The 26,290-nt window shown below is 41.0% G+C and overlaps 1 protein-coding gene across 1 annotated transcript in view; it reads right to left on the reverse strand.

Annotated features, from left to right (window-relative positions):
- Nucleotides 1–26,290, reverse strand: part of acss2l (acyl-CoA synthetase short chain family member 2 like) — a 54,573-nt gene that overhangs the window by 23,270 nt on the left and 5,013 nt on the right. The window contains exons 2-8 of the mRNA XM_063049724.1: nt 24,947–25,142; nt 20,400–20,491; nt 9,407–9,510; nt 6,384–6,456; nt 6,166–6,241; nt 1,328–1,421; nt 78–215 (exon numbers count right to left, since the gene is read on the reverse strand). Of these exons, the coding sequence (XP_062905794.1) occupies nt 78–215; nt 1,328–1,421; nt 6,166–6,241; nt 6,384–6,456; nt 9,407–9,510; nt 20,400–20,491; nt 24,947–25,142 (773 nt within the window). The remainder of the gene's footprint in view (nt 1–77; nt 216–1,327; nt 1,422–6,165; nt 6,242–6,383; nt 6,457–9,406; nt 9,511–20,399; nt 20,492–24,946; nt 25,143–26,290) is intronic.

Genomic DNA, 26,290 nt, shown 5'->3' on the forward strand with positions numbered 1-26,290 from the left:
ATATCACTATGGTAACAATGAAAGGGAGCAACAATTTGAGCTGGTGTCTGTAACCTACAAGGAGACAGCAAGCTTGCCTTGGGCTTCCCAGTAGACCCACTGGTATAGAGAATGAAAAGAGGATGTTCAGCATCGACCCATTCTGGCTCACACTGCTCACTGGCGTTCTTCATTAGAAATTCCCAGCACATATCAGTCTCAGAGTTCCAGAATAGCTGTGGGAACACCACAAATAATTAGTGCAAGAAAATATTTTTAATTTAGCTGACACACAAGCTGGCACAGAATGAAGAAATGTCATTTCTCACTGTCTTGTTTGGTGATATATATATGTGTACAGTTGAATAATAAACTTGAACTTAATCGAACAGAATCATTGCTATAATCTTCTTTCTCACTCCATGGACACTAAGCCAAGAAAAATCCAGTCACCAGAATCACACAGACCCTGCACAGGAAACAGCTTCCATTATCTATGGGACTACAGTCGGAAACTGAAATGTACTCTTGGTGCCCCTTGAGCACTGGGTTCATCTTATGTTAGGCTTGCAATGAAAAGTTGAATATCTGTGTTGCGACCTCAATAAAAATAATGGTACAACAAAGCAGATTTAGGAAGAAGCCCTGCGCCAGTTTACTTAGCTGTTGGTGCATTAGGAACACAAGTTTGTTGAATGCTTTATAATAAATATTTGTGTAATTGGAGTACCATGGCAATGCCCATCCCTAATCATCCATGAGGAGATGGCGGTGAGCATCCTTCTCTCTGGAGATGACACACCAAGAGTGCTGTTTTCCTTAGAAAGAGACCATTTAACCAATTGACTTCATGCCAGCTCACAGAGAAATCCCATTCCCTCACTAAATTTCAATCAGGGGTCATTCACAGTGGCGAATTAACTTGTGACTTTGGGACGGCTGCACCTCTGTGCTGCTCTGTCCACAAGGGAGTTTCAGGACTTTGACCGAGTAACAATGAAGGATGGAGGATGACATCAGAATTGGAGAGCTGTTCACATTTCCAAAGCAATACAACTTTCAGAAAGCCAGGGTGAAGAAATAAAATGAACCAAAAAACATATTTGTTTCTAAATGGACTAAATTGACTAAACCATTTAGTTATTGACCTGTCGTTCAAAATGAAGACAAGAAATAGTCACTGGTCCATAGCATTAGCAATCAAGTGCACAGATCTTGAGATAGGAAGGGAGGGTGGGGAGGAGCAGGCCTTAAGGGCTGAATGGCCTTTACCTGATCAAGGATGTTCTTACATTTATGTCTATCATGATTGTTTGGCTATTTCATATTGAAGTCATTCAGCATTTACCTGCAATATGTTACAGTGGGCTTTTCCCTGGCTCTTCCTTAGCTTGTTGCCAAGGTGTTGAACCACAATGCACCTTTTCACAACAAAACCCTTTCTGTAAAGAAACTGAAGATTAATTTGTGTCAAAACATACAGAATCATTCTAATAATAGCACAGGGTTTACTCACATTTGGAAAAGCAAGGGTTTGTTAGGTATAGTCAGTTTCACAAATTTGGTTGAGTTTTTTGCGGTAGTGATAAAGATGATTGATGAGGGTAGGGCAGTGAATGTTGTCTCCCTGGACTTTAGTAAAACAAGTTCCCTCACCAGGCCAATCCAGAAAAAAAAGCACATGGTGAGTTGATAAATTAGATCGAAAATTAGCTTGGTCAAAGAAGGGAGAAGGTTATTTTTCTGATTGGAGGTCTGTGACGTGTGGTGTTCTTAGGGATCAGTACTGGGACCATCCTTATTTGTAATATATATCAGTGATTTGGATGAAAATGTAGGTGGGCTAATTAATAAGTTTTCAGATGACATGGAAATTGGTGGAGCTGTGGGTAGCGAAAAAGGTTGTCAAATGATAAATAGCACATGAAAGATCAGTTGGCTGATCCAATTTTCCTCTTAGCCCCAGTCTCCTGCCTTTTCTGCATATCCTTCATGCCCTGACCAATTAAGAATCTATGAACCTCTGCTTAAATATACATAATGACTTGGCCTCCATAGCTGCCTGTGGCAAATAATTCTACGGAGTCGGCATCCTCAGGCTAAAGAAATTCCTCCTCATCTCCATTGTCTATATTCTGAGTCATTGACTTTTGATCTTAGACTCTCCCAGCATAGGAAACATCCTCTCCACATTCACTCTATCAAGACCTTTCACCATTCAATAGGTTTCAATGAGGTCACCCCTCATTCTTCTGAATTCTAGTGAATACAGGCCCAGAGCCATCAGGCACTCTTCATATGACAGGCCATTTAATCCTGGAAACATTTTCATGAACGTTCTTTGAACCCTCTCCAGTTTCAGCACATCGGTTCTAAGATAAGGGGCCCAAAACTGCTCACAATACTCCAAATGAGGCCTCACTAGTGCTTTATAAGGTATCAACATTACGTCCTTGCTTTTATATTCTAGTCCTCTCGAAATTAATGCCAGCATTGCATTTGCCTTCCTCACCACGGACTCAACCTGCAAATTATCCTTCTGAGAATCTTGCACAAGTACTCCCAAGAACCTTTGCAGCTCAGTTTTTTGTATTCCCTCCAGTTGGAAAACAGTTAACTCGTTCATATCTTCTACCAAAGTGCATGACCATACATTTCCCTACACTATATTCTATCTGCCATTTCTTTGCCTGTTCTCCTAATCTGTCCGTCCTTCTGTAGCCTCTCTACTTCCTCAAAACTACCTACCCTTCCAGCTATCTTCATCTGCAAACTTTGCAACAAGGCCATTAATTCCATCATCCAAATCATCGACATATAACGTAGAAAGAATCAGTTCCAACACAGACCCCTGTGGAATACCACTAGTCACTGGCAACCCTTTATTCCCACTCTGTTTATTCCCACTCTTTGCCTCCTACCAATCAACCACTGCTTTATCCATGCTAGAATCTTTCCTGTAATGCCATGGGCTCGTAGCTTGTTAAGCAGCCTCATGTGTGGCACCTTGTCAAAGGCCTTCTGAAAATCCAAGCATACAGCATCAACCAATTCTCCTTTGTCTATCCTGTTTGTTACTTTTTTTAAAAATTCCGACAGATTTGTCAGGCAATACTTTTCCTTGAGGAAACCATGCTGACTATGGCCTATTTTATCTTGTAACTCCAATTACCCTGAGACCTCATCCTTAATAATCGACCGAACATTTTCCTAACTACTGAGATCAGACCAACTGGCGTATAGCTTCCTTTCTTCTGCCTCTCACCATTCTTGAGGAGTGGAGTGATATCTGCAGTTTTCCAGTCTTTAGGAACCATTGCGGAATCGAGTGATTCTTGAAAGATCCTTACTAATGCCTCCACAACTTCTTCAGCCACCTCTTTCAGAACTCTGATGTGTACACCATCTGGTCTAGATGACTTGTCCACCCCTGACATTTCAGTTTCCCAAAAACCTTCTCTCTAGTTATGGTAACTTCACACACTTCATGCCCCCCGACACCTGGAACTTCCTGGAAATATGCTTAATGTTTATGGTTGATAACTGCTATAGTCTCCTGTTACATTTCTACTTTCCACAGACATATATATTTGGTCTCCCCTTGATTTCTCCTCTTTCTGGTCCTTATTTTCTCCCAGGGCCCTTCTCCCTCTGTAAATAACTGTGTGGGCCAGTTTAAAAAATTGGAAACTATATACATATAAAAAAGCAAGGGTTATGTGTTAATGCATCTTGTGTTAAAACTCAGTATGCACAACTGCCCACAATCTCAAAGAGCTGCCACATTATTATCACAATGGTTGTAGGAAGTGGGATTAAGCCTTGAAGTTCACACTGCAAGAAACAAACTGTGGAGGAAATTAGACAGTTAAAATTTCACCTGTACTGAAAGAAAGAGGGGAGCCCATTATAGCCCATATACTGGTTATAATTCACACACTGGTTACCTCCTCTCTATCTTTCAGTCTGGATGAACAGTCTGACCCCAATGTTGACTGTCCATTTCCCTCCACAGATGTTGTCTGACTTGCTGAGTGCTTTCAGCAGGGCTCTTTGCTCCAGATTCCAACATCTGCAGTTTCTTGTGTCTCCGTCTGTCTTACAATTCACACTGTTCAGTTGCCTTTGTAGCGGGACAAAGCTCTGCCAAGGAGAGAAGGGACAACACTGGGCTGGGGGGGAGGAGTCAGCACATGGTGTCAGGAAACAGAGCTCTCCAAAACATTTGTATTCACATGCTTAAGTAGCCCCATGGCACTTCCTGCCAGAATTTATCCTGTGGGAAGAATTCGGGGCAGTGATCACATTGTGAAAAGCTGCGAGAGGCAGGCGAACTCACAAAACTGATTTGCTGCTGATCAGTCAGACAAACACGGTGAGAAGGAAATAAAAATTAATGTCCACATGGGACACTTATTTCATATGTGGTTGGCAATTTAGTCTTGGATTTTCTCCTGGTTTACTGTGAATAAAACAACACAGGTCGAAGGTTGCACCTTTTTCAATTATCAGCGAAGAAATGAGCACCATGTACATCGATGAACTGCATATATGACACCAAGGAAATGGCTCCCATCTTTAAGCATCTTGTACCCAATCCAATTGCCCACTGGCCTCAAGGTCAAAAATTACTTTTACACTCACTTTACATACTTTGGTACTCTTATACAGTACTACTGGTAAGGCCACACTCGAAACACAGTGTTCAGTTTTGGTCACCCTGCGATAGGGAAGATGTTACTGAAATGGAAAGAGTGGAGAAAAGATTTACAAGGATGCTACCAGGCCTTCAGGGACTGAGTTATAGGGAGAGGTTGGGCCAAGCTAGTACTTCATTCCTTGGAGTGTAGGAGATTGAGGTGATCTCATAAAGGTGTATTAAATCATGAGGGGCATGGATTTAAGCTGAGAGGGGAAGGATTTAATAGGAATTTGAAGGACATCATTTCTACACAATGGGTGTTATCTATGTGGAATCAGCTGTCAGAGGAAGTGGTTGAGGCAGATAAAATTACATCTTCTAAATGACAGTTCTACAGGTACATGATTGAAAAGGTTTAGAAATTATGGACCAAGTGCTGGCAAATGAGACAAGCTTGTATGGGGCATCTTAGTCAGCAATGACGAATTAGGCCGAAGGCCTTGTTTTCTTCCTGTATAATTCTCTGACATTACACAAACAACGCACACACATTTTGGTCTATGAGTGGTGAATAGTTACAATGTGGATAGATGCCAAAATACATTCACAAGAAAGTAACATGTAAAAATGCTGGGTGATAACAAGAATCAGACAATAGTGTACAAAATGACCAACAGGACACAGAGTACATCATAAAACTGCAGGAGTGCTGTGCAAGTATTAGTACCACAAATAAACTCTTCTCGGGCTTAGTACCACACAGAAAAATGTGGAACATTTGGTACAACACAGCCATAATTCCCAGTGGGCACATGGCCAAGTGGTTAAGGCATTGGACTAACGACCTGAAGGTTGTGAGTTCAAGCCCCAGCCGAGGCAACGTGTTGTGCCCTTGAGCAAGGCACTTAATCACACATTGCTCTGCGACGACACTGGTGCCAAGCTGTATGGGTCCTAATGCCCTTCCCTTAGACAACACTGGTGTCGTGGAGATGGGAGACTTGCAGCATGTGCAACTGCTGGTCTTCCATACAACCTTGCCCAGGCCTGCACCCTGGAGAGTGAAGACTTTCCAGGCGCAGATCCATGGTCTCACAAGACTAACGGATGCCTTCTTAAGTGCAGTTGATGAAACCTATGTTAGTTAGGAGGTATCTTCCTCTACTGCAGAGTATGTATTGTAAAGTTTACCCAACAACGCAGAACAAAGCATACGGTTGTTTTATTTTAAATAAAGGGGAAAGGTTATTTTCAGAAGATCGAGGTCCAAAATAACTCGGAAGTTTATCAAATGAAGTATCAAGATTTTAAGTTAGAATTTGGGTGACAATGTTTAAAATATTTAAAAGCAGAATTCCTGACTTCTGCATTTAATTTATTCTGTTATAACTCCATCATATTTCTTGCATTTGGATTTCCCCTATGCATAACAATGGTTTTCATTGAAAACTAATCACCATGGACAGAGCACTGGGTTTACAGAGCATTCAATAGGTAACTTCAAAAACGTAGGATCAATAGTGCACTAATAACAAAAACCTCACTTGCATTTACACTTCTCCAACGCAGCATCTGCGATCTGTTTTAGGTTGATCAGCTTCTCTCCTCTGTAAAAACCATCTAAATGACAGGAAAAAATGTAAATGTATTGACTTTTCCAACAAATATTCAAAGTGATTTTGAGTATTAAAGTGGCATAAACTAGGATAAGAGGCAGATTACAGAGAGCAAAGGGAATTGTCAGGAGAACAATAGACTTTACCTGCAGTAACCAGTAATATGCATTGGGAATCTAATATTCTGTCACACAGAGATTCAGCTGAGAAACCTGCAAACTGAATAATAAACACATGAAACAGCTATAATTCCCTCTGTTCTTTAGTCAACACAGCGGACTAAATATTCTGTTGATGGTGGTGTCAAGCCCAGGAAAAGATTAGAACTCAAGCTGAAAATCAATCTAAGAGAATACATTATGTGAAGATCGGATTATCTGACTTTTCCATGAAATTCCCACAAAATAAGCTGCATTCTATCAAATATAAGTTCAGGAGCTGGTTGGTCCACCCCAGCATTGTCATAGGGTCATAGAGTTTTACAACGTGGAAGCCGGCCCTTCGGCCCATCTCATCCATGCAGACTGTTGCCCAATGAGCTAGTCCCACCTGCTTTCATTTGGCCCATATATTACATAACACTCCCCTGGGCCCTACCATTTACTGCATGTCCTATTCTGCTTTGATCTCTCAAAATTCAATACCTCACATTTATCTGGACTGAAAGTCACACATCAATCCTCAGCCCACATACTTAGCTGATCTCACTGTAAGTTTCCATAACCTTCTACAGTGCCTGCAACACCAGCTCATCATCTGTAAACTTACTAACTACGTCTCGTATACTGACATTAAAATCATTTATATAAATTACAAACAAAGCTATCCGATGTACCATGATGAAACGGTGTCTTTGCAATTTGTAACATAAAACTGTTTGGCACCAAAATTATCAGTGATTGTCTCAAAACAGCTCAGATTTCTTTTGACTGATCAAGGCAGCAATGAAAGTCACACTACACAAATTGTTTGATTAGCTAACTTTACTTAACTCAACTAAAGAAGAAAGAAATGAGTATTTCATATAATTTTATTTAACTCTGCACTACAAATTTAATTTAACTCTTAACTAGAAAACAAAGCTCAAGTAACTTCATTTAGTACCTTTATTTAAATCTTAACTAAAAAAACACAACTCTTTATTTGACTCTCCACTCATGAATCAAGCCCAAGCCAGTGCAATTCACAGTGACACCTATTAGCAATCAACAGTTAAGCAATGCTGCTTGCGTGCTCGTAACCACTCAGTCTCTCAGCGCTGGGGAACACCAACACACAACAACAGACGAAGGAGTAGCAAGGTTGCCAGGTACTGGTCATAATCCAGTCCATAGTAAATCTCCAAAAATCCAATGATTATACAGTTCAGGGTCTCCCTTATCTGTCCTACAAGCAATTAACAACTCCACATAAGATAAGGCAACTGATATTCCATGTACTGGAAACCACCAAATGACCCTCTGAGACAGGCCTACCTGTGTAACCAGAGTCTAAAACAAAAATTAAAGTCAGCCATACTGTTACATATTCAGCCATTTTGTTAACCTATTCAGCCATTTTATAGCTTTTGCAATTTGGAAATCACTAGTTCTGCTTCACCTTACTGCAGTGGCCATCTGTACTCACCATTTGTCTGACCTTTATTGCACCTTATTGACTGCCTGCACTATACTTTCTCAGTCATTCTGACCTCCCTCATTGTTGAACATCCATCCTACATTGTGAAACCCAAAGGAACTGATTGTTGTACTACGCCATGGCAGGACCAGAGCTGTGTCAGAAAGTAGTTCTCCACACAAATGATGATTAATGAGGATTCTCAAGGTGATGTTCAAGAATCAATGATATCATGAACAGGACAGATGTGTGCATGGAATGATCCCCCATGCAAAATTTTAGTTTATGATTCACCACTCATTGATACTATAAACTGTCTCCTTCATTTGGTGTCTAATCCATGGATGTAAATTGATGAATAAGCACCTTTGCAATTAGTGTTAAAAAATTGCCTGGTAAAGTGATCAGTGACCACATGAACTCAATGTGTGGGAGACCATTTGTTAGGTCTGCCTGTGATCTGTGACTAACCCATTACCTCTGACTCTTCAGGACTTAACTGGTCGCTGCTTGTATTGAGCCTGTGCCCCTGACTGGCTCAAATCCCAGGTTGGCTCATGAATCCTGACCAGCTTGTAATCTCTGATTGGTCTGCGGATTTCTTCAGAACTCCTGATTGGATCATACCCCCAGTTGCTTTAGTACCCCTAACCTGATGGGATGTCTGATAGCTTATGACTTATTACATAGTTTGTGAGTTTCTTTCTAGCTCAGGATATAAGTGATTCGTAACCCTGTAAAACTGCTCTGGTTTCAAGTTCCTAATGCCACACATAAAGTTTTGCATTCAGTAAAACATAGCAAGTTCCACAAAGCAAAGGCCCCATGAAATAAACCAACCTTAGCTATCCAAACAGAGATACAAGAGACTGCAGATGCTGGAATCTGCTGCAACAAACAATATGCTGAAGTGGGTCAAACATCGTCTCTGGGAGGAAATGAATAATCAGTGTTCAGTTCTGGGTTTTGAAATAAAAAAAAACAAACCTGCAGGATTTTAACCCAAAACACTGACAACTCCTCACCACCACCACCACCACCAACCCCACCCCCACAGATGCTGCTCAACCTGCTGAATTCCTCCAACAAAAAACAGAGAAAATCTGCAGATGCTGGAAATCCAAGCAACACACACACAGCAGGACGGGCAGCATCTATAGAAAAGAGTACAGTCGACGTTTCAGGACGAAACCCTTCAACAGGAGTTCCTCCAACAGACTGTTTGTTGCTTACCCATCGAATTAACCTGATTTCTATGTCCAAGATACCAAGAGACTTCCATGGTTCTCTTTCAAATTGTCTCATGAGCTCTCTTTACATTCATCTATGAAATGGATAAAGCCTTATTTCATGCCTCCCTATTATGGGATATTGCCTCACAAGTGACACAATATACCTTTATCTGTTCCAGATTTCATACTCCCCTTGTCTTCTATTCCACAATTTTAACCTTAGTGTTATGTTTTACAGTGGTCCTGAGACACCTCATCTGTAATTATCAGTTTTAATATTGTGTTCACTGGGAAACTCAGATACCCCAGTGTATACATACCACGATAGAGTGGACAACTCCTATTCTTGCACAGGCCAGCATTGCGTATATCAGTTCTGGGATCACTGGTAAATATATGGCAACTCTGTCTCCTTTCTGCACACCTGCATATAGAACGAAATATTCAGCAGTTTGTTTATGATCAATTTGTTGTATTTCTGATGTCAAGCATTTGAACTTAAATCAGTAGACCTAAGAAATGTAGGCCAATTCAATCAGCCTCCTGAATTGTTGGCTGCTTTCCAACAGTATCACTTTCAGTAGGTGTTCCACACGAACATATACAAATCAAGAAAGCACAATCTTTTCTGCTCATAATTCTATATACTTTGATCAGTCACTTCTCAGTCTCTTATGCTCCAACCAAAAAAACAAAAGGATTGCATTAAGAGCAAGAGGATCGCAAGGGACAAAATTGGTCCTCTGGAAGACCAGAATAGTAATCCATCTGTGGAGCCAAAGCAGAAGGGGCAGATCTTAAATTAATTCTTTGCATCTGTATTTACTCAGGACTCAGATACAGAGTCTATAGAAGTCAGCAAAGCTTCCTGGACCCTGTACAGATTACAGAGGAGGAGGTGTTTGCTACCCTAAGGCAAATCAAGGTGGATAGATCCCCAAGGTCCAAAGGGTTCCCTCAGACTCTGTGGGAGGCAAGTGCAGAAATTGTTGGTGCCCTAGCAGAGATATTTAAAATATCCTTAGCAACAGGAGAGGTACCAGAGCATTGGAGGATAGTCAATGTTGTTCTGCTGTTTAAAAAAGTCTCTAAACAAAACCAGGAAATTATAGGCCGGTGAGTCTGATATCAGTCGTGGGAAAGTTATTGGAAGGTATTCTAAGCCACCAGATATATAAGTATTTGGATAGAACATGGACTGATTAAGGATAAGTCAGCATAGCTTCATGCATGGTGGGTCATGTCTAACCATTCTGATGAAGTTTTTCAAGGAAGTTACTAGGAAAGTGAATGAAGGCAAGCCAGTTGATGTTGTCTACATGGACTTTAGTGAGGCATTTGACAAGGTCCTGCTTAGGAGGTTGGCCAAGAAGGTTCAATTGCTTGGCATTCAGGAGGAAGTAGTAAATTGGACTAGACACTGGCTTTGTGAGAGAAGCCAGAGAATGGTAGTAAATGGTTGCCTCTCTGAGAGGAGGCCTGTAACTAGCAGTGTTCTGCAGGGATCGGTTATGGGTCTTTTGTTGTTTGTCATCTATATCAATGATCTGGATGATAATGTGGTTAACTAGATCAGCAAATTTACAGATGACACCAAGATAAGGGGTGTAGTGGACAGTGAGGAAGGTCATTGTGGCTTGCAGAGGGATCTGCATCAGCTGGAAAATTGAGTTGAAAAGTGGCAGATGGAATTTAATGCAGATAAGTGTAAGGTTTTGCACTTTGATAGGACCAACCAGAGTAAGTCTTACACAGTGACCAGTAGGGCACTGAGAACAAAGGGATCTGGGAATACACCTCCATAATTCATTGAAGGTGGTGTCACAGGTAGATTGGGTCGTAAAGAAAGTTTTTGGCACATTGGCCTTCATAAATCAATGTATTGAGTACTGAAGATGGGATGTTATGTTAAAGTTGTATGTTAGCAAGGTCTAATTTGCAGTATTGTGTACAGTTTTGGTCACCTACCTACAGGAAAGATGTAAATAAGATTGAAAAAGTACAGAGAAAATTTACAAGGATGTTGCTGGGTCTGGAGGACTTAACCTATAAGGGAAGATTGAATAAGTTAGGATGATATTCACATTTGGAGAACTGCGCACAGTGCCCCAATATAACATAATCAGTGTTCTGTAAGGATACAACATAATGGATTTGATATCCTGACTTATGAAGGCAAATGTGCCATATGCCTCCTTCACCACTCTATTAACCTGTGTTACCACTTTTAGGGAACTCAGACCCATAGGTCTCCCTGTTCATCAACATTCCATAGTGTTCTACCATTTTCTGCACATGTCCTACCCTTATCTGATTCCCAAAATGCATTAGAGTCAAAATCAGGTTCATTATCACTGACTTATACACTCAGTGGGCACTTTATTAGGTATCTCCTGTACCTAATAAGGTGGTCATTGAGTGTACGTTCATAGTCTTCTGCTGCTGTAGCCCATCCACTTCAATGTTTGATGTGTTGAGCATTCAGAGATGCTTTTCTGCACACCACTGTTGTCACACATGGTTATTTAAGTTACCGCCACCTTCCTGTCAGCTTGAATTAGTCTGGCCATTCTCCTCAGAGCTCTCTCATTAATAACAGAACTGAAAGTCACTGAATTTCGTGTATTTGTTTTTGTTTTTTGTAAGCTCTAAAGGGTGCTGTGCATGAAAATCCCAGGAAATCAGCAATTTCTGAGATATTCAAACCGCCCCGTTAAGCAGTAACAATCATTCCACAGTCAGTCACTTAAACATGGAACATAGAATAGTACAGCACAGTACAGGCCCTTCGGCCCACAATGTTGTGCCAACCCTCAAACCCTGCCTCCCATATAAGCCCCCACCTTAAAATCCTCCATATACCTGTCTAGTAGTCTCTTAAACTTCACTAGTGTATCTGCCTCCACCACTGACTCAGGCAGTGCATTCCACGCACCAACCACTCTCTGAGTAAAAAACCTTCCTCTAATATCCCCCTTGAACTTCCCACCCCTTACCCTGAAGCCATGTCCTCTTGTATTGAGCAGTGGTGCCCTGAGGAACAGGCGCTGGCAATCCACTCTATCTATTCCTCTTATTATCTTGTACACCTCTTTCATGTCTCCTCTCATCCTCCTTCTCTCCAAGGAGTAAAGCCCTAGGTCCCTTAATCTCTGATCATAATCCATACTTTCTAAACCAGACAGCATCCTGGTAAATCTTTTCTGTACCCTTTCCAATGCTTCCACATCCTTCCTATAGTGAAGCGACCAGAACTGAACACAGTACTCCAAGTGTGGCCTAACCAGAGTTTTATACAGCTGCATCATTACATCATGACTCTTAAACTCTATCCCTCGACTTATGAAAGCTAACACCCCATAAGCTTTCTTAACTACCCTATCCACCTGTGAGGCAACTTTCAGGGATCTGTGGACATGTACCCCGAGATCCCTCTGCTCCTCCACACTACCAAGTATCCTGTCATTTACTTTGTACTCTGCCTTGGAGTTTGTCCTTCCAAAGTGTACCACCTCACACTTCCTCAGCCCACTTCTGCATCCTATCAATGTCTCTCTGCAATCTTCGACAATCCTCTACACTATCTACAACACCACCAACCTTTGTGTCGTCTGCAAACTTGCCAACCCACCCTTCTACCCCCACATCCAGGTCGTTAATAAAAATCATGAAAAGTAGAGGTCCCAGAACAGAACCTTGTGGGACACCACTAGTCACAATCCTCCAATCTGAATGTACTCCCTCCACCACCACCCTCTGCCTTCTGCAGGCAAGCCAATTCTGAATCCACCTGGCCAAACTTCCCTGGATCCCATGCCTTCTAACTTTCTGAATAAGCCTACCGTGTGGAACCTTGTCAAATGCCTTACTAAAATCCATATAGATCACATCCATTGCACTACCCTCATCTATATGCCTGGTTACCTCCTCAAAGAACTCTATCAGGCTTGTTAGACATGATCTGCCCTTCACAAAGCCATGCTGACGGTCCCTGATTAGACCATGATTCCCTAAATGCCCAGAGATCCTATCTCTAAGAATCTTTTCCAACAGCTTTCCCACCACAGACGTAAGGCTCACTGGTCTATAATTACCCGGACTATCCCTACTACCTTTTTTGAACAAGGGGACAACATTCGCCTCCCTCCAATCCTCCGGTACCATTCCCGTGGACAATGAGGACATAAAGATCCTAGCCAGATGCTCAGCAATCTCTTCCCTCGCCTCATGGAGCAGCATGGGGAATATTCCATCAGGCCCCGGGAACTTATCCATCCTAATGTATTTTAACAACTCCAACACCTCCTCTCCCAACATATCAACATGCTCCAGAACATCAACCTCACTCATATTGTCCTCACCATCATCATTCCCTCTCATTGGTGAATACTGAAGAGAAGTATTCATTGAGGACCTCGCTCACTTCCACAGCCTCCAGGCACATCTTCCCACCTTTATCTCTAATCGGTCCTACCTTCACTCCTGTCATCCTTTTTTTCTTCACATAATTAAAGAATGCCTTGGGGTTTTCCTTTACCCTACTTGCCAAGGCCTTCTCATGCCCCCCTCTTGCTCTTCTCAGCCCCTTCTTAAGCTCCTTTCTTGCTTCTCTATATTCCTCAATAGACCCATCTGATCCTTGCTTCCTAAACCTCATGTATGCTGCCTTCTTCCACCTGACTTGTCACCCATGGTTCCTTCACCCTACTATTCTTTACCTCCCTCACTGGGACAAATTTATCCCTTAGATCACATTTCTTCCCCATTCTGATGTTTCATGTGAACAACTGAACTTCGTGACCATGTCTACATAATTGCTGCCAGATGATTAGATGAATAAATATATTGTATTAAAGAGCAGGTGTACAGTTGTACTTTTAAGTGACCACTAAGCGCACATTGTGAAATGTGTTGTTTTGCAGCAGCAGTACAGTGCAAAGATATAAAGCTGCTATAAATTATAAAATAAATAAATAGTGAAAAATGTTAATAGGTAGTGTTCACTGGTTCATGGACCATTCAGAAATATGCTGATGGAAGAGAAGGAGATATTTCTAAATGATTGAGTATGAGTCTTTAGGTTCCTGTACCTCCTCCCTGATGGTAGTAATGGGAAGGGGGCACATCAGCCATGTGTCGTTTCTCTGCTGCCATCTTGTGTTACATGGCTGTGGTAAACCATATATATATATATATATATATGTATGTTGTAACTGGGTTAACTGTCTGGACACGCCCCTCTGCTGACTGCCCCTGTGGCTCCTCCCACAGACCCCTGAATAAAGGTGATTTCAACCTGCTCCTCCCCCTCAGACCAGGGGCAGACACTCAGCATGCTGAAAGTCTTATTTTACTGTGAATAAAATAGTCTTTTGGAGTAATTGAAGGTGCATCAATGGCCTCCAGCCTCTTCCCTGCAGACTCTTCCATGTCTCGGAAGGTATGCATTCTCCTTCTTGGGGCACCACCTACTGATGATATCCACGATGGCGGGGAGAGCTATGCCTGTAGTGGAGTTGAATGAATCTACAGTCTCTTGTGATCCTGTGCATTGGAGCCTCCATACCAGTGAGAACACTTTCCCCTGTGCATCTCTAGCTAGAAATTTGCAAGAATTGTTGAAGATGCATCAGATCTCCTCAAACTCCTCGTGCTTGTCAGAATTAAACTAAATCTGCCAATTCCAGCTGAATCTACATGTTTCTGTGACCTTATCAACCTTCCTCGTATCCAAGCACCACCAATATTCATGTCACACGTTTTTGGTGGAGACCCTGTGGAATTCACACCCAGAATGAGTACCTGCAGCGGGCTGTATATCAGGACATTGAACAAAAGATCAAAAGAGAGGAATGGAGGGCTACACAGATTTATCAAGATGATTCAAGTACAGAGACAGGCCCCTTAGCCTGTCCAAACATCCCTGTGTTGGAACAATCCAGCTAGTTCCAATCCTCCTCATTCTCTTCAGAGCCCTGGAAATACTTACTTTTCAGGTAGTTACCCAAATCCGTTTTGAACGCTAAAATTAAATGAGCCGCCACTGCTTTTATTGGAAGTGCATTTGAGGCAGTAACAGCTGACTACATGAGAAAAAAGTTCCTCATGTCACTTTTGGGTCCTTTGCTAACCACCTGATGCCCTGAATGAATTTCAGAAACTCCTGCTCCTCTTTATTCCTTAGGTTATATTTGGATAGTTGGAGTCCCCTGATATATTTACTCTTATTTTGCTTCCCTGCAGTTCCCCTGCATATTTATTCTTCACCGTCCTTCCCATTAGCTAGCTGGTAATAGGGCGGTCCCAGCTGTGTTATTACACCTCTATTTCTTCACAATTCTAACCAGATAGACTCTCCCTGGGAAAATTTAGAGATACATCACAGCAAAAGATCCTCCTAGCCCAATGAGTCCATTCTGCCCAATTACACCTATGTGACCAATTAACCTGTTAAACCATGGGAATGTGGGTGGAAACCAGAGCACCTGGAGGAAATCCACATGGTCATGGGAAGGGCATACAGACAGTGTCAGAGTTCAAGCCGAGCTGCTGGTGCTGTAATAGTGTTACACTAACCACTACACTACTCCGTCGCTCACTCTAACACATCTCTCCTCTCCCGTACTACACATTCTCTGTACAATATTGCCACTCCCCCTCCTTTTTTCTCATTCTTCTAGTATCCAGGAGGATTCGGAACTGATTTCTGCCCAGTTTGAGGCACGTCTCTTTTACTATCATACTTCAATAATCCCATATGGTTACTTGCACCTTGAACTCAACAAACTCTTCTTGCATTTAGCACTATGCACCTTTAACACTTCTTAGATTTATAGGTAAGTTACTAGTTTATGGAGTTATAACTTTGGAAATTCATCGGAAATTGACTCGAACATTCTCATTTATTCTAGAAAATATTTAGTGTGGCTTAACACACTGATATCTGGAATCCACTTTTGCTGAGTTCCAGCAGATAGAGTTCAACCCAGGTAAGTGTGATGTGGTTCATTTTGGTAGATCAAATATGATGGCAGAATATAGCATTAACGGTAAGACTCCTGGCAGTGTGGAGGATCAGAGGGATCTTGGGGTCCAAGTCCATAGTACACTCAAAGCTACTGTGCAGGTTGACTCTGTGGTTACAAAGGCATATGATGCATTATCCTTCATCAACCATGGGATTGAGTTTAAGAGGCAAGAGGTAATGTTACAGCTATATAGGACCCTGGTCAGACCCCACATGGAGGACTGTGCTCAGTTCTGGTCACCTCACTACAGGAAGGATGTGGAAACTATAGAAAGGGTGCCCAGAAGATTTGCAAGGATGTTGTCTGGATTGGGGAGCATGCCTTATGAGAATAGGTTGAGTGAACTCGGCCTTTTCTCCTTGGGAGTGTCGGAGGATGAGAGGTGATCTGATAGAGGTTTATAAGATGATGAGAGGCATTGATTATGTGGATAGTCAAAGGCTTTTTCCCAGGGCTGAAATGGCTAGCATGAGCGGGCACAGTTTTAGGGTGCTTGGAAGTAGGTACAGAAGAGATGTCAGGGGTAAGTTTTTTATGCAGAGAGTGGTGAGTGTGCAGAGTGGGCTGCTGGCGACTATGGTGGACGGATACAGAAGGGTCTTTTAAGAGACTCCAGGATAGGTACATGGAGCTTAGAAAAATAGAGGGCTGTGGGTTACCCTAGGTAATTTCTAAGGTAAGGACATGTTCAGCACAGCTTTGTGGGCTGAAGGGCCTGTATTGTGCTGTGGGTTTTCTATGTTCTATGTTCTATGATGTATTGATATTGGTTTTGGTTTAGTATTGTCACATGTAAAAAGATACAGTGAAAAGACTCTTCCATACTGTTCATGCAGATCAAATCGTTACATAATACAAATCATTACAATATAAGGTAAAACAACAATAATGCAGAATAAAGTGTAAAAGCTACCTTAAAAATGCAGCACAGTTAAAAAATAAAGTGCAAGATTATAACAAGATAAATTGTGAGGCCAAGATTCCATTTTATCGTACAAGAGGTCTGATCAAGTGTCTGACAACAGTGGAATAGAAGCTGTCCTTGAGCCTGGTGGCACATGCTCTCACATTTTTATATCTTCTGCCTGATGGAAGAGGGGAGAAAGGACTATATCCTGGATGGGTGGGGTCTTTGCTTATGCTGACTGCTTTACTGAGGCAGTGAGGAGTGTTCACAAATCTCCGAGTTTCTTGTAGTCTCACGCAGAGCAGTTGCCACATGAAAGCATTATACACACATACAGAATGCTTTCTATGGGGCATCGGTAAAACTTGGTTAGAGTTGATGGGAACATTCCAAATCTTTTTAGCCTCCTAAGGAAGTAGAGGCATTGATGAGCTTCCTTACCATTATATCAACATGGTTGGACCAGGGCAAGAGTTCAACGTGACCTTGTCCAACCCTATTCTTGCATCAAACCAAGACGCCCAGGCACAGGTGCAGAATTCAACCCCGATAGGATTTTCCTGTCTATGGTGGCAGTGGGAGTGATGAGCTGTAAGAGACCCGTCAGCCTCCAGAAATGTGGTGAGGAGTGGAAGAGACAGGGGAATAGGTTGTGTAGGTGAAGTACAAATAATGCCTGAAAACTCTAAGCAAGTGCAAGTGTTTTTTTAATATATGGCATTATAACCTTCTTGTGAGAGAATTCCAACAGTGTGAACAGGTATGCATTCACTCAAAAGTGCCATGTAAATAAAATGGTCTTCTTCTAGTACTAATTACTCTGGAAACTACACTGTGGGGTTTCAGCCAGCACAGTCACAATACAACAGCTGTAATTAAGTTCATTCTGTAATAATAGTTAATTTGTATTCTTTGAAAAAAATGTCTGAGGCATAAAAAGCCTTTACTTTATGTTATATAATATTTGCAACAGCTGCTTCATTGGACATTTAATTCAAGTTTAATTTGGTAACTCTAGCCACTACATTTAAATAAAGTAAAATTAATTAAGGTGTGGGTTGGAGTGATAATCACCTTACTTCATGAAATAGTGAGAGACATTCAGAATTATGAAACAGCATGAAAGGTAGTAGGAGTAATATGTTTCTTCTCCAGCTTGTTCTGCTATAAAATAAAATCATATCTGATCATTAGATGCACTTTCCTGTCCTATTGCAAATTATCTTGATTCTCCTCATATCCAAAAAAAATCAATCCCTGTTCTGAATATATCTCAACATTTGAGACCAAAGATTCATTAACACTTGATTGAAGGAATCTCTTCTTACATCCATTCTAAATGCCTGACTCCTTGTCTGTGACCCATATTTCTTGTCTTTCCCATCCATGGAACCACGCCTCACCAGGATGAAAGTAACCTGAGTGTCTTACCAACTTTTTACTGAAGGTTCTAATCACATTCTTACCAACATACTGTATCTAATAGTGCACAATCATATCTGCATCCCATCATCCATCAAGCCTCCAAAGAACTTTTTCATTAGATCACCTTTTATTCATCTAAACTCAAAGCAGCACAGTCCTGATGGAATCGCTCCTAGGAGGATAGATTCATTTTTCAGAGTCTGTCTAACTTGTTGCACTCAGCTAATGCAAGTTAATCCTTCCTTATCTTAAGAGACTAAAACTGTACTGAGTTCCCCATGTGTGGTCACATTTTTTAATAGGCATCCGTTAGTCTCGTGAGACCATGGATTTGCGCCTTGGAAGGTTTCCAGGGCGCAGGCCTGGGCAAGGTTGTATGGAAGACCAGCAGTTGCCCATGCTTCAAGTCTCCCCTCTCCACGCCACCGATGTTGCCCAAGGGAAGGACACTCGGACCCATACAGCTTGGCACCAGTGTCGTCACAGAGCAATGTGTGGTTAAGTGCCTTGCTCAAGGACACACACACTGCCTCAGCCAAGGCTCGAACTAGTGACCTTCAAATCATTAGACGAACGCCTTAACCACTTGGCCACGCACCAACACTGTGGTCACATTAAAGCCTTGTATAACTGCAGAAAGACTTCTTTACCCATATATTACAATCCATTCATAATGAAAGCCAATATACCATTTGAGTTCCTCTTGGTTCCAATATTTGTCTTATTTTTCTGTAATTCATGTATAATGTCTCTCAAGTTCTAACAGTATTTTCTGATCTCTGTCCTTCTAAAAATATTAATTTTTTCCCTTTTTCAACCTTATTTGATAACCAAATTATATTTCATCCTCATATTCTTGTCCATTCACAGGATCCAAGTGGTCCATTTGTAGCACTTTTAAACACTCGGTAGTGTTTTGTCATATCGGGGCTCCACCTTTACAACATTAATACATTGATTTTCTCTGCAGATCTTTCCTCCCCTCCATCTTTAGCAAGTCTTTTACTATCATAGCCATATGGCTTCCTATTCATCCCTCATCTTTCCTTTCGGATGTCCCCTGCAGTTTCTCATTTCCAACTTTGCTCACCCTTCAACCGTCACATGAAATCTGCTTGTCTTCACCCCTGACAATAATTCATCCAGGGTTTTGGCATTCAGATGGAACACATTTAATCTGATCCTCTTGGTACTGTCCCTTATAATGCCACATCTGCTCCCTGCTGAAGTAAATGCTTGATGCTCTCCGAATTGTGAAACTGCTTTGCAAATTTTATTTTTAATCTAATATGAAACATCCCTCTATCTCATTCATTTGAAGTCCCACATACAGTATCTCATCACAACAGAGTCTGCCATACTTTGCTTTAATATAGTACTCCAAACAGTGGATTAATGAAGTTCCCTACATATTGGAATAGCATTACAAACACAAGAGATTCTGCAGATGCTGTAAATATAGAGCAACACACATAAAATGCTGGAGGAAATCAACGGGTCAGGCAGCATCTGTGGAAATGAATAAACAGTCGATGTTTCAGCTGGAGACTCTTCATCAGGACTGGAAAGAAAAGGGGATGAAGCCAGAGATGCTGCCTGACCTGCTGAGTTCCTCCAGCATTTTGTGAACATTATGTCTCTGCTGCTGCTGCAAAAAGCCGATTTGAATAGCATATATTCCCTTGGTATGTTTGCATATGATAATGAATTTGGATTAACAGAGCTCTTCACAAAGGCGCAGCCAGAGCTCACAGAAGATTGGACTAACAGAGTTTACAACACACTGGAGACCTCACTGTATACTGGGATAACAATACCGCCCAAGCACTGAATGTGCAGGTTCTCCACACACTAGGATAGTTGGGTTCCCTAAACGTTAGAATAATAGCACTCTCCACTTACATGAATAAGTTATGAACTCTCTACAGCTGTCTAGATAAAAGAGTTATTCACCTAAACTCCGCAGGACATTGGCAAACTTGCAGACTTCAGTTAAGAGCTGGGAGTAGGTGATGGCGGAGCAGTCATGAGGTTCATTCCCTTCCCTGAAATAATCGGTTAAAATCATTGGATTAGTGATAAAGTTCCATCATTAACATGATCAATCAATAAAACTCTACACTCTATGCATGCTGACTTCTATTCTCCTTCTATCCCACTGCCTTCTCTCCCTTCCCACCAACCCATTTCTTTATCCAAACTGATGGTTTTAAGTTTCGAGACACAAGCCATTGCAAATGCTGGAACCTGGAACAATGTGCAAACTGTGAAAGGAACTCATCAGGTCAGGCAGCATCTGTGGAGGGAAATGGACAGTAAACATTTTGGGTCAAGACCCTTCATCTGATCTGAAAGACAGAGGGGAGTTAACCAGTATAAAGAGGTGAGGGCGAGGAGTGGGACAAGAGCTGGCAAGTGATTGGTGGATCCAGGTGAGGAAGCATGATAGACAGATATAGAAGGGAAGTAGCAACAGAGGCTGGAAGAGGATAGGTGGAGGCAACAAAGGGCTGCAGGTTCAAAGTTCAAAGTAAATTTGTTATCAAAGTATAGATATGCTACCATATACTACCTTGAGGTTCATTTTCTTGCAGGTATTTACAGGAAAAATAAAGAAATACAATATAATCTTTGAAACAACACATACATGAACAAAGACAGACGAATAACCCATGTGCAAAAGTACAATGTGAAGTACAGATAGAAATCTAATAGGAAAGGAAAGTGGAGCTTGGTTTGAGGTTTAGATCTGCAGGGTTTGAGCTCTCCTGAACCTCATCCAAATAGCCAGTATTCCTGTGTATGCTTAAGAATTTACAGTACATTGCTAGAAAGTTCAATCGAGTAGGCATCTCTTTCCTTACTAAACCTTTCCTCAACAGAGACTGAATTTGGTGTTTTCAGAAAAAATCTATTGAAAAGTAGTCAGGAGCAGGATGAAAGGACCACTTTAATCTAGTAGTATTGAATCTGGCCTCATACCTCTCTGCAAAGCATGGCCTGCCTGCTGAACATCTGGCCATTTTCTCCAAGGTCGTAACTGACTGGTGCTTGTGCTGATCTTCCCTATGTAACTTCCAACCTCAACCCCCAGAGCCTGCTGGAGTCTTCACCCCAAGATCCACATGTCCTGCTAGACACATAGCTTCAGCATGCTCCTGGCCCACAACACACCTTTCTTCCTGCCTTAATTCAATTCTTCTCATTCTTATTCTTCCCACTTACAACAATGTCAATTGCATTTCCATACACCTGTGTTAAGCTGGCTGGTGGTGTAATGGCATACGCACTGGACTTCAGGGTGCGTGGTCCTGGGTTTGAATCCAGCCGGCCGGCTCCTTGCACACTTTCCATTCGTGCTGGGTTGTGCATTGAGTGAGCAACTCGGCCTCGTAAAACAGACAAACGCTAAAGAAATGGCAAGGTGCCGTTCAATGTGTCAGTGAGGCGCTGGAGGATGTTATTGTTTATGTTCACCCTTTTTCTCCCACTCAGAGGAAGAAAAGTCTTCCCATTGTCTTCACTTTACTACCGCCACTTTCAACAGCTCATACCTGCTAAGTGGTAAGTGGAGGTGGAATTTCTGCCAGATTTGCTCTAATGCCAGAAACAGATGCAACTTCCTCCTCTCTCAATTTTTATTATTCTGAAGGATTTTTTCTCTCTGTGACTTTCTGGTTCACTCGTCAATCTTCACCTGTACCTATTCCCATACTCAAGGCATTTTCCCATGCAACCACGAGAGATGCAAAACCTTCCCTTTTATTTCTTACTTTCTCTCCATCCAACAGCACAAACATTCTTTCACAATGAAGCACTGACTCTTCCAATCTGATATGCTCCTTTGTTCTCTCTCTTAATGTTAACTCATTTGTCTCAAGTAACATATTTCTGTTCTAAGTGGATTTAACAGTTTATCTGTTATGCTTCCAATTTACCATATCTATCTAAATTAGTGCTGTGACCCTCACAATCTACACTTCCATCCATTTGTAACTAGGATTGTTTTTTTTTGACTTAACTATTCACTACGCTTCCTTATTAATACAGGATAACAGGTCAGGCAATACTAATGCAGAAATTAACAGAATTAACATTCCAGATTGACCTGAGATTGTTACCTATTTATCTTTCCACAAATGCTCTTTGACTGCAGAGTATTTTCAGATTGTTCTATTTTCATTTCAGATTTCCAGCATCTGCAGATTTTTTCTGGATTACATTATACTCAGATTTTCAAGCTATACCTTATTAATACATGCATCTGCTTTAACAGTCTTTATAACATTGTTCCATTGCTGTGATGATATTGATATATTAAGGCATATCATAAATGTTTTAACATAGGATCATTCTTTTTAAGTGTTTCACTACTTGTTCATGCTGTCTCTTGTAAAACCATAAAGGCTTGCCTTTCATCGCCATAGCTTTGTTCTTAAAAGGCAACACAGCTCTTCGTTCTACTAAAGCAGATAAAGATGTCTCGTGATCAGAAATATAATAACCAGATTTCAGTAAATTAGGAAACTGAACTGCTGCAATACCTATTCTGGCAGAAAGTATAATAGACCAACAACATAATATTACTAAGCTCTCAAGGTCAGGAAGAGTTCACCACTGGTTCCCAAGGGCTAAAAATTCAAATGCACTGTATAACTCTCCAATGACTTCAAATGCATTTATTGCATTATTCACATTATTCATTTCTAGAGAATTTTATGCAAATCCTTCTACTCAAATGGCACTTGGTCGATAAACCTCTATTTAATTTTCTGGATTTATTTTATTCTGTGGTAGCACTGCTGACAATAATTTTCTTCCTTTGTAAAAATGACAGGAAATCAACTTAAAATGATTAATACCACTTATAATAGCAAAAGCTAAAACGACCATAAACCTTTCACTAAATATCCCCTTATGGACAGGTTGCATGATCGAATAGCCAAATTCAGCAAGAAGTAATGAAACTAAAAATCATTTCTGTGATAAGCCAAATATTTGAAAGAAAAGTAAACTCTGAGGAAGTGTGTTTGATTTTTTTTCATTACTTACATATGAGCAATTGTATAGATTTCAGATACACACAGCAGGATGAGTAAAATATTAGGCACATGCCAGCAATCAGAACTCACAATCTCTGGTTCCCGCCGCATCCCAAATATGGGTTCTTAAGTTAATTGGTATTGTCATTTATGGCTAATGGGAAAAAACTCAGGGAAGAATTCTGAACATGTAAGGAACCAGGAGAAGGGAAATGTGACTGAAGAGATTGCTCAGAGCTAGCATGGGCCAATAGGACAATTAGCATCTTTCTATGTCGCAACAATTAACAAATATTCCTTGATCCAGTCAAATTGGTCATAGTGAAGAGAGGGCAGGTCAAAGTTATGTCATAATGCTGCACTGCCTTCAACACAAAGAAACAAGGCTGAAAGATGCAGCAAGCAATCGTATGGATTCTGCCTGGCTCACTGCACAATAAGCAACAGTATCTGCTTATTGGTATTGGTTTATTATTGTCACATGTAACAAGATACAGTGAAATCAGATTTCCATTGTATTCCATGTTCTCCTATGGAAAAGTCAAACCTATTCATTAAAATATTCTTAACCATGCATATTGTATCAACACTTCCTCATGATTTGACTTGCCTATACCAGAATATAAAACTCCATCAGCAAATGCGTCTAAGTATGGCTCTATCAGTAAGTGCCATGGCATTCCTCTGCCTTCTCCCTCTAACCTTTGATGCCCATACTAATCAAGAACCTATCAACATCCACTTTAAATATATCCAATGACTTCCTTTCCCGAGCCATCTGCGGCAATGAAACCCACAGACTGACCACCCTCTGCATTAATAAATTCTTCCTCATCTCTGTTCTAAAGGTACATCCTTTAAAAGGTTGCATGAGGTTTAGAATATGGAATGAATTTCAACCCTTTGTTTTGCTTCCTGAACATGTCCAGCCCAAACTTGTATACACCATCCACAATTGCAATGCTAATTAAAAGACCAATTCCATTCTAATCACCTGAGTCACATTCAATCAATCAAGGGTTAGGGTAACAAAATTTGAAACAAAATTCCCTGACACAAAGAAATTTTGCACGTTACTGCGTGTAGAACAAATTTAACTTCATTAGAATTCACAATATTTTCCTTTATTTTTGCATCCCCCACTATTCTCTTTGATACAGAAGAACTTCAGTGAAGTGCCATAAGTAACTGGCTACTTTTGAACCAAACTGCAACATTAATGTCATTAGAAGCCAACGGTGGGAAAGGAGGATTCATTTTCTTGAATTATTTCCCGAAACAACAAAATTACTGCAGACACAGAATCACTTCTTACCTAATTAGTTTTACTAGGATACAAATTAAATCTTTGTTTAAAACATCCACCATCTACTGCACACCAAGTCATGTTTGATAGGCAATCAATCTTTAATAAAATAGGTGTGTGGAGGGAAGGATGAATGACAAATAATTGATTACCAGTAATAAGCTATTTTCTCTCCCTGATCAGTTTCTTGTGTTTTTCTATCCAGAAGATTGTAGCAGATGTTTGTGGTTGCTCCCTTCATGAAATTCACATACACGTTCCCCTTTGTCACATCAAAATTGTAATCTAGGATTGCACCTGTGGGAGGGCTGTTCCAGTAAAACTCTTGCACAAGCTCACCCCAGAATTCTATCAGAAAAAAAAATAAGAAAATCTATAAATATTAGAACATACTTTGTCAAAACAGAAAATGCTGACAGAAATCAGTAGGTCAGGCGGCATCAGTGGAGGAAAAATGATTGATGCTTTGGGTCTGTGACCCTTCATCAGAACTGGGAGAGAGAAAGATGCCTATAGGTTTTAAGTAGGAGGGAAGGTATGGGGAAGAGATGTGTAGAACCAAGGGGATGTCAGAGGTAGGGGAGAAATGGCCTAATGGGGCAGTTATTAGCAAATTAAGCTACTAGACCTGTGTAAAGGAGACAGAAGACAATACAGATGCTGGAATCTAGAGCAACCATCTGCTGGAGGAACTTAGAGGGCCAAGTAGCACCTGTTTGGAGGTGGGGGAGTGAAGCACCTTCAATTACTCCAAAAGACTGAGGTTTGGTAAAATACTGAAAGGCTTTTATTCGCTGTACAATACGACCTCCACAGTGAGTGTCTGCCCCCGGACTGAGAGGGAGGGGCAAAGCGAACACCTTTATACAGGATTCTGTGGGAGGAGCCACAGGGGCAGTCAGCAGAGGGGTGTTTCCAGACAGGCAACCAAGTTACAACATATATACATGGTTTACCACAGGGAGGGAGAAATTGTCAATGTTTCAGGCCGAAACCCTGCAAGTTATGTGTAATGAATTGTTAATGGTAAGATGGTGGGGCATCGTCCCACTGGCTAGACAAATGTGTGTAGAAACCATAAAAACTGAAAATAGAAAATGGTGGAAATCCAATCAGGGCAGGCAACATCTGTGGAAAGAAAAACAGTTAATGTTACAGATGAGACTACTTTCATCAGCACTTGTTTACAGCACCAGGGTTTTTAATTGGTTTCATATTTAGTTCAGAAGGTAAAATAACCACTAATAAATTTACAATTTAAAATTTATTTCTTCATTATGAAACAAGAATGTGGAGCAGAAGTCATTTGGCTGTTCTGCAGGTCATGGCTGAGCCAACTTTGTACAACCATCTTTGTCTTATTTTTCAATACCTGTTGCAGACAAATAACTATCAATCTCAAATTTCAATTAAACAATTAATCCAGCAAAGAATTCCCTAACATCTTGCAACAATTCTTTAATTTAAATCCTGTCTTTAATTTAAATCCTGAAACA

The sequence above is a fragment of the Mobula hypostoma genome, chromosome 1, assembly GCF_963921235.1.
Source record: "Mobula hypostoma chromosome 1, sMobHyp1.1, whole genome shotgun sequence".
In the NCBI taxonomy this organism is placed as follows: Eukaryota; Metazoa; Chordata; class Chondrichthyes; order Myliobatiformes; family Myliobatidae; genus Mobula; species Mobula hypostoma.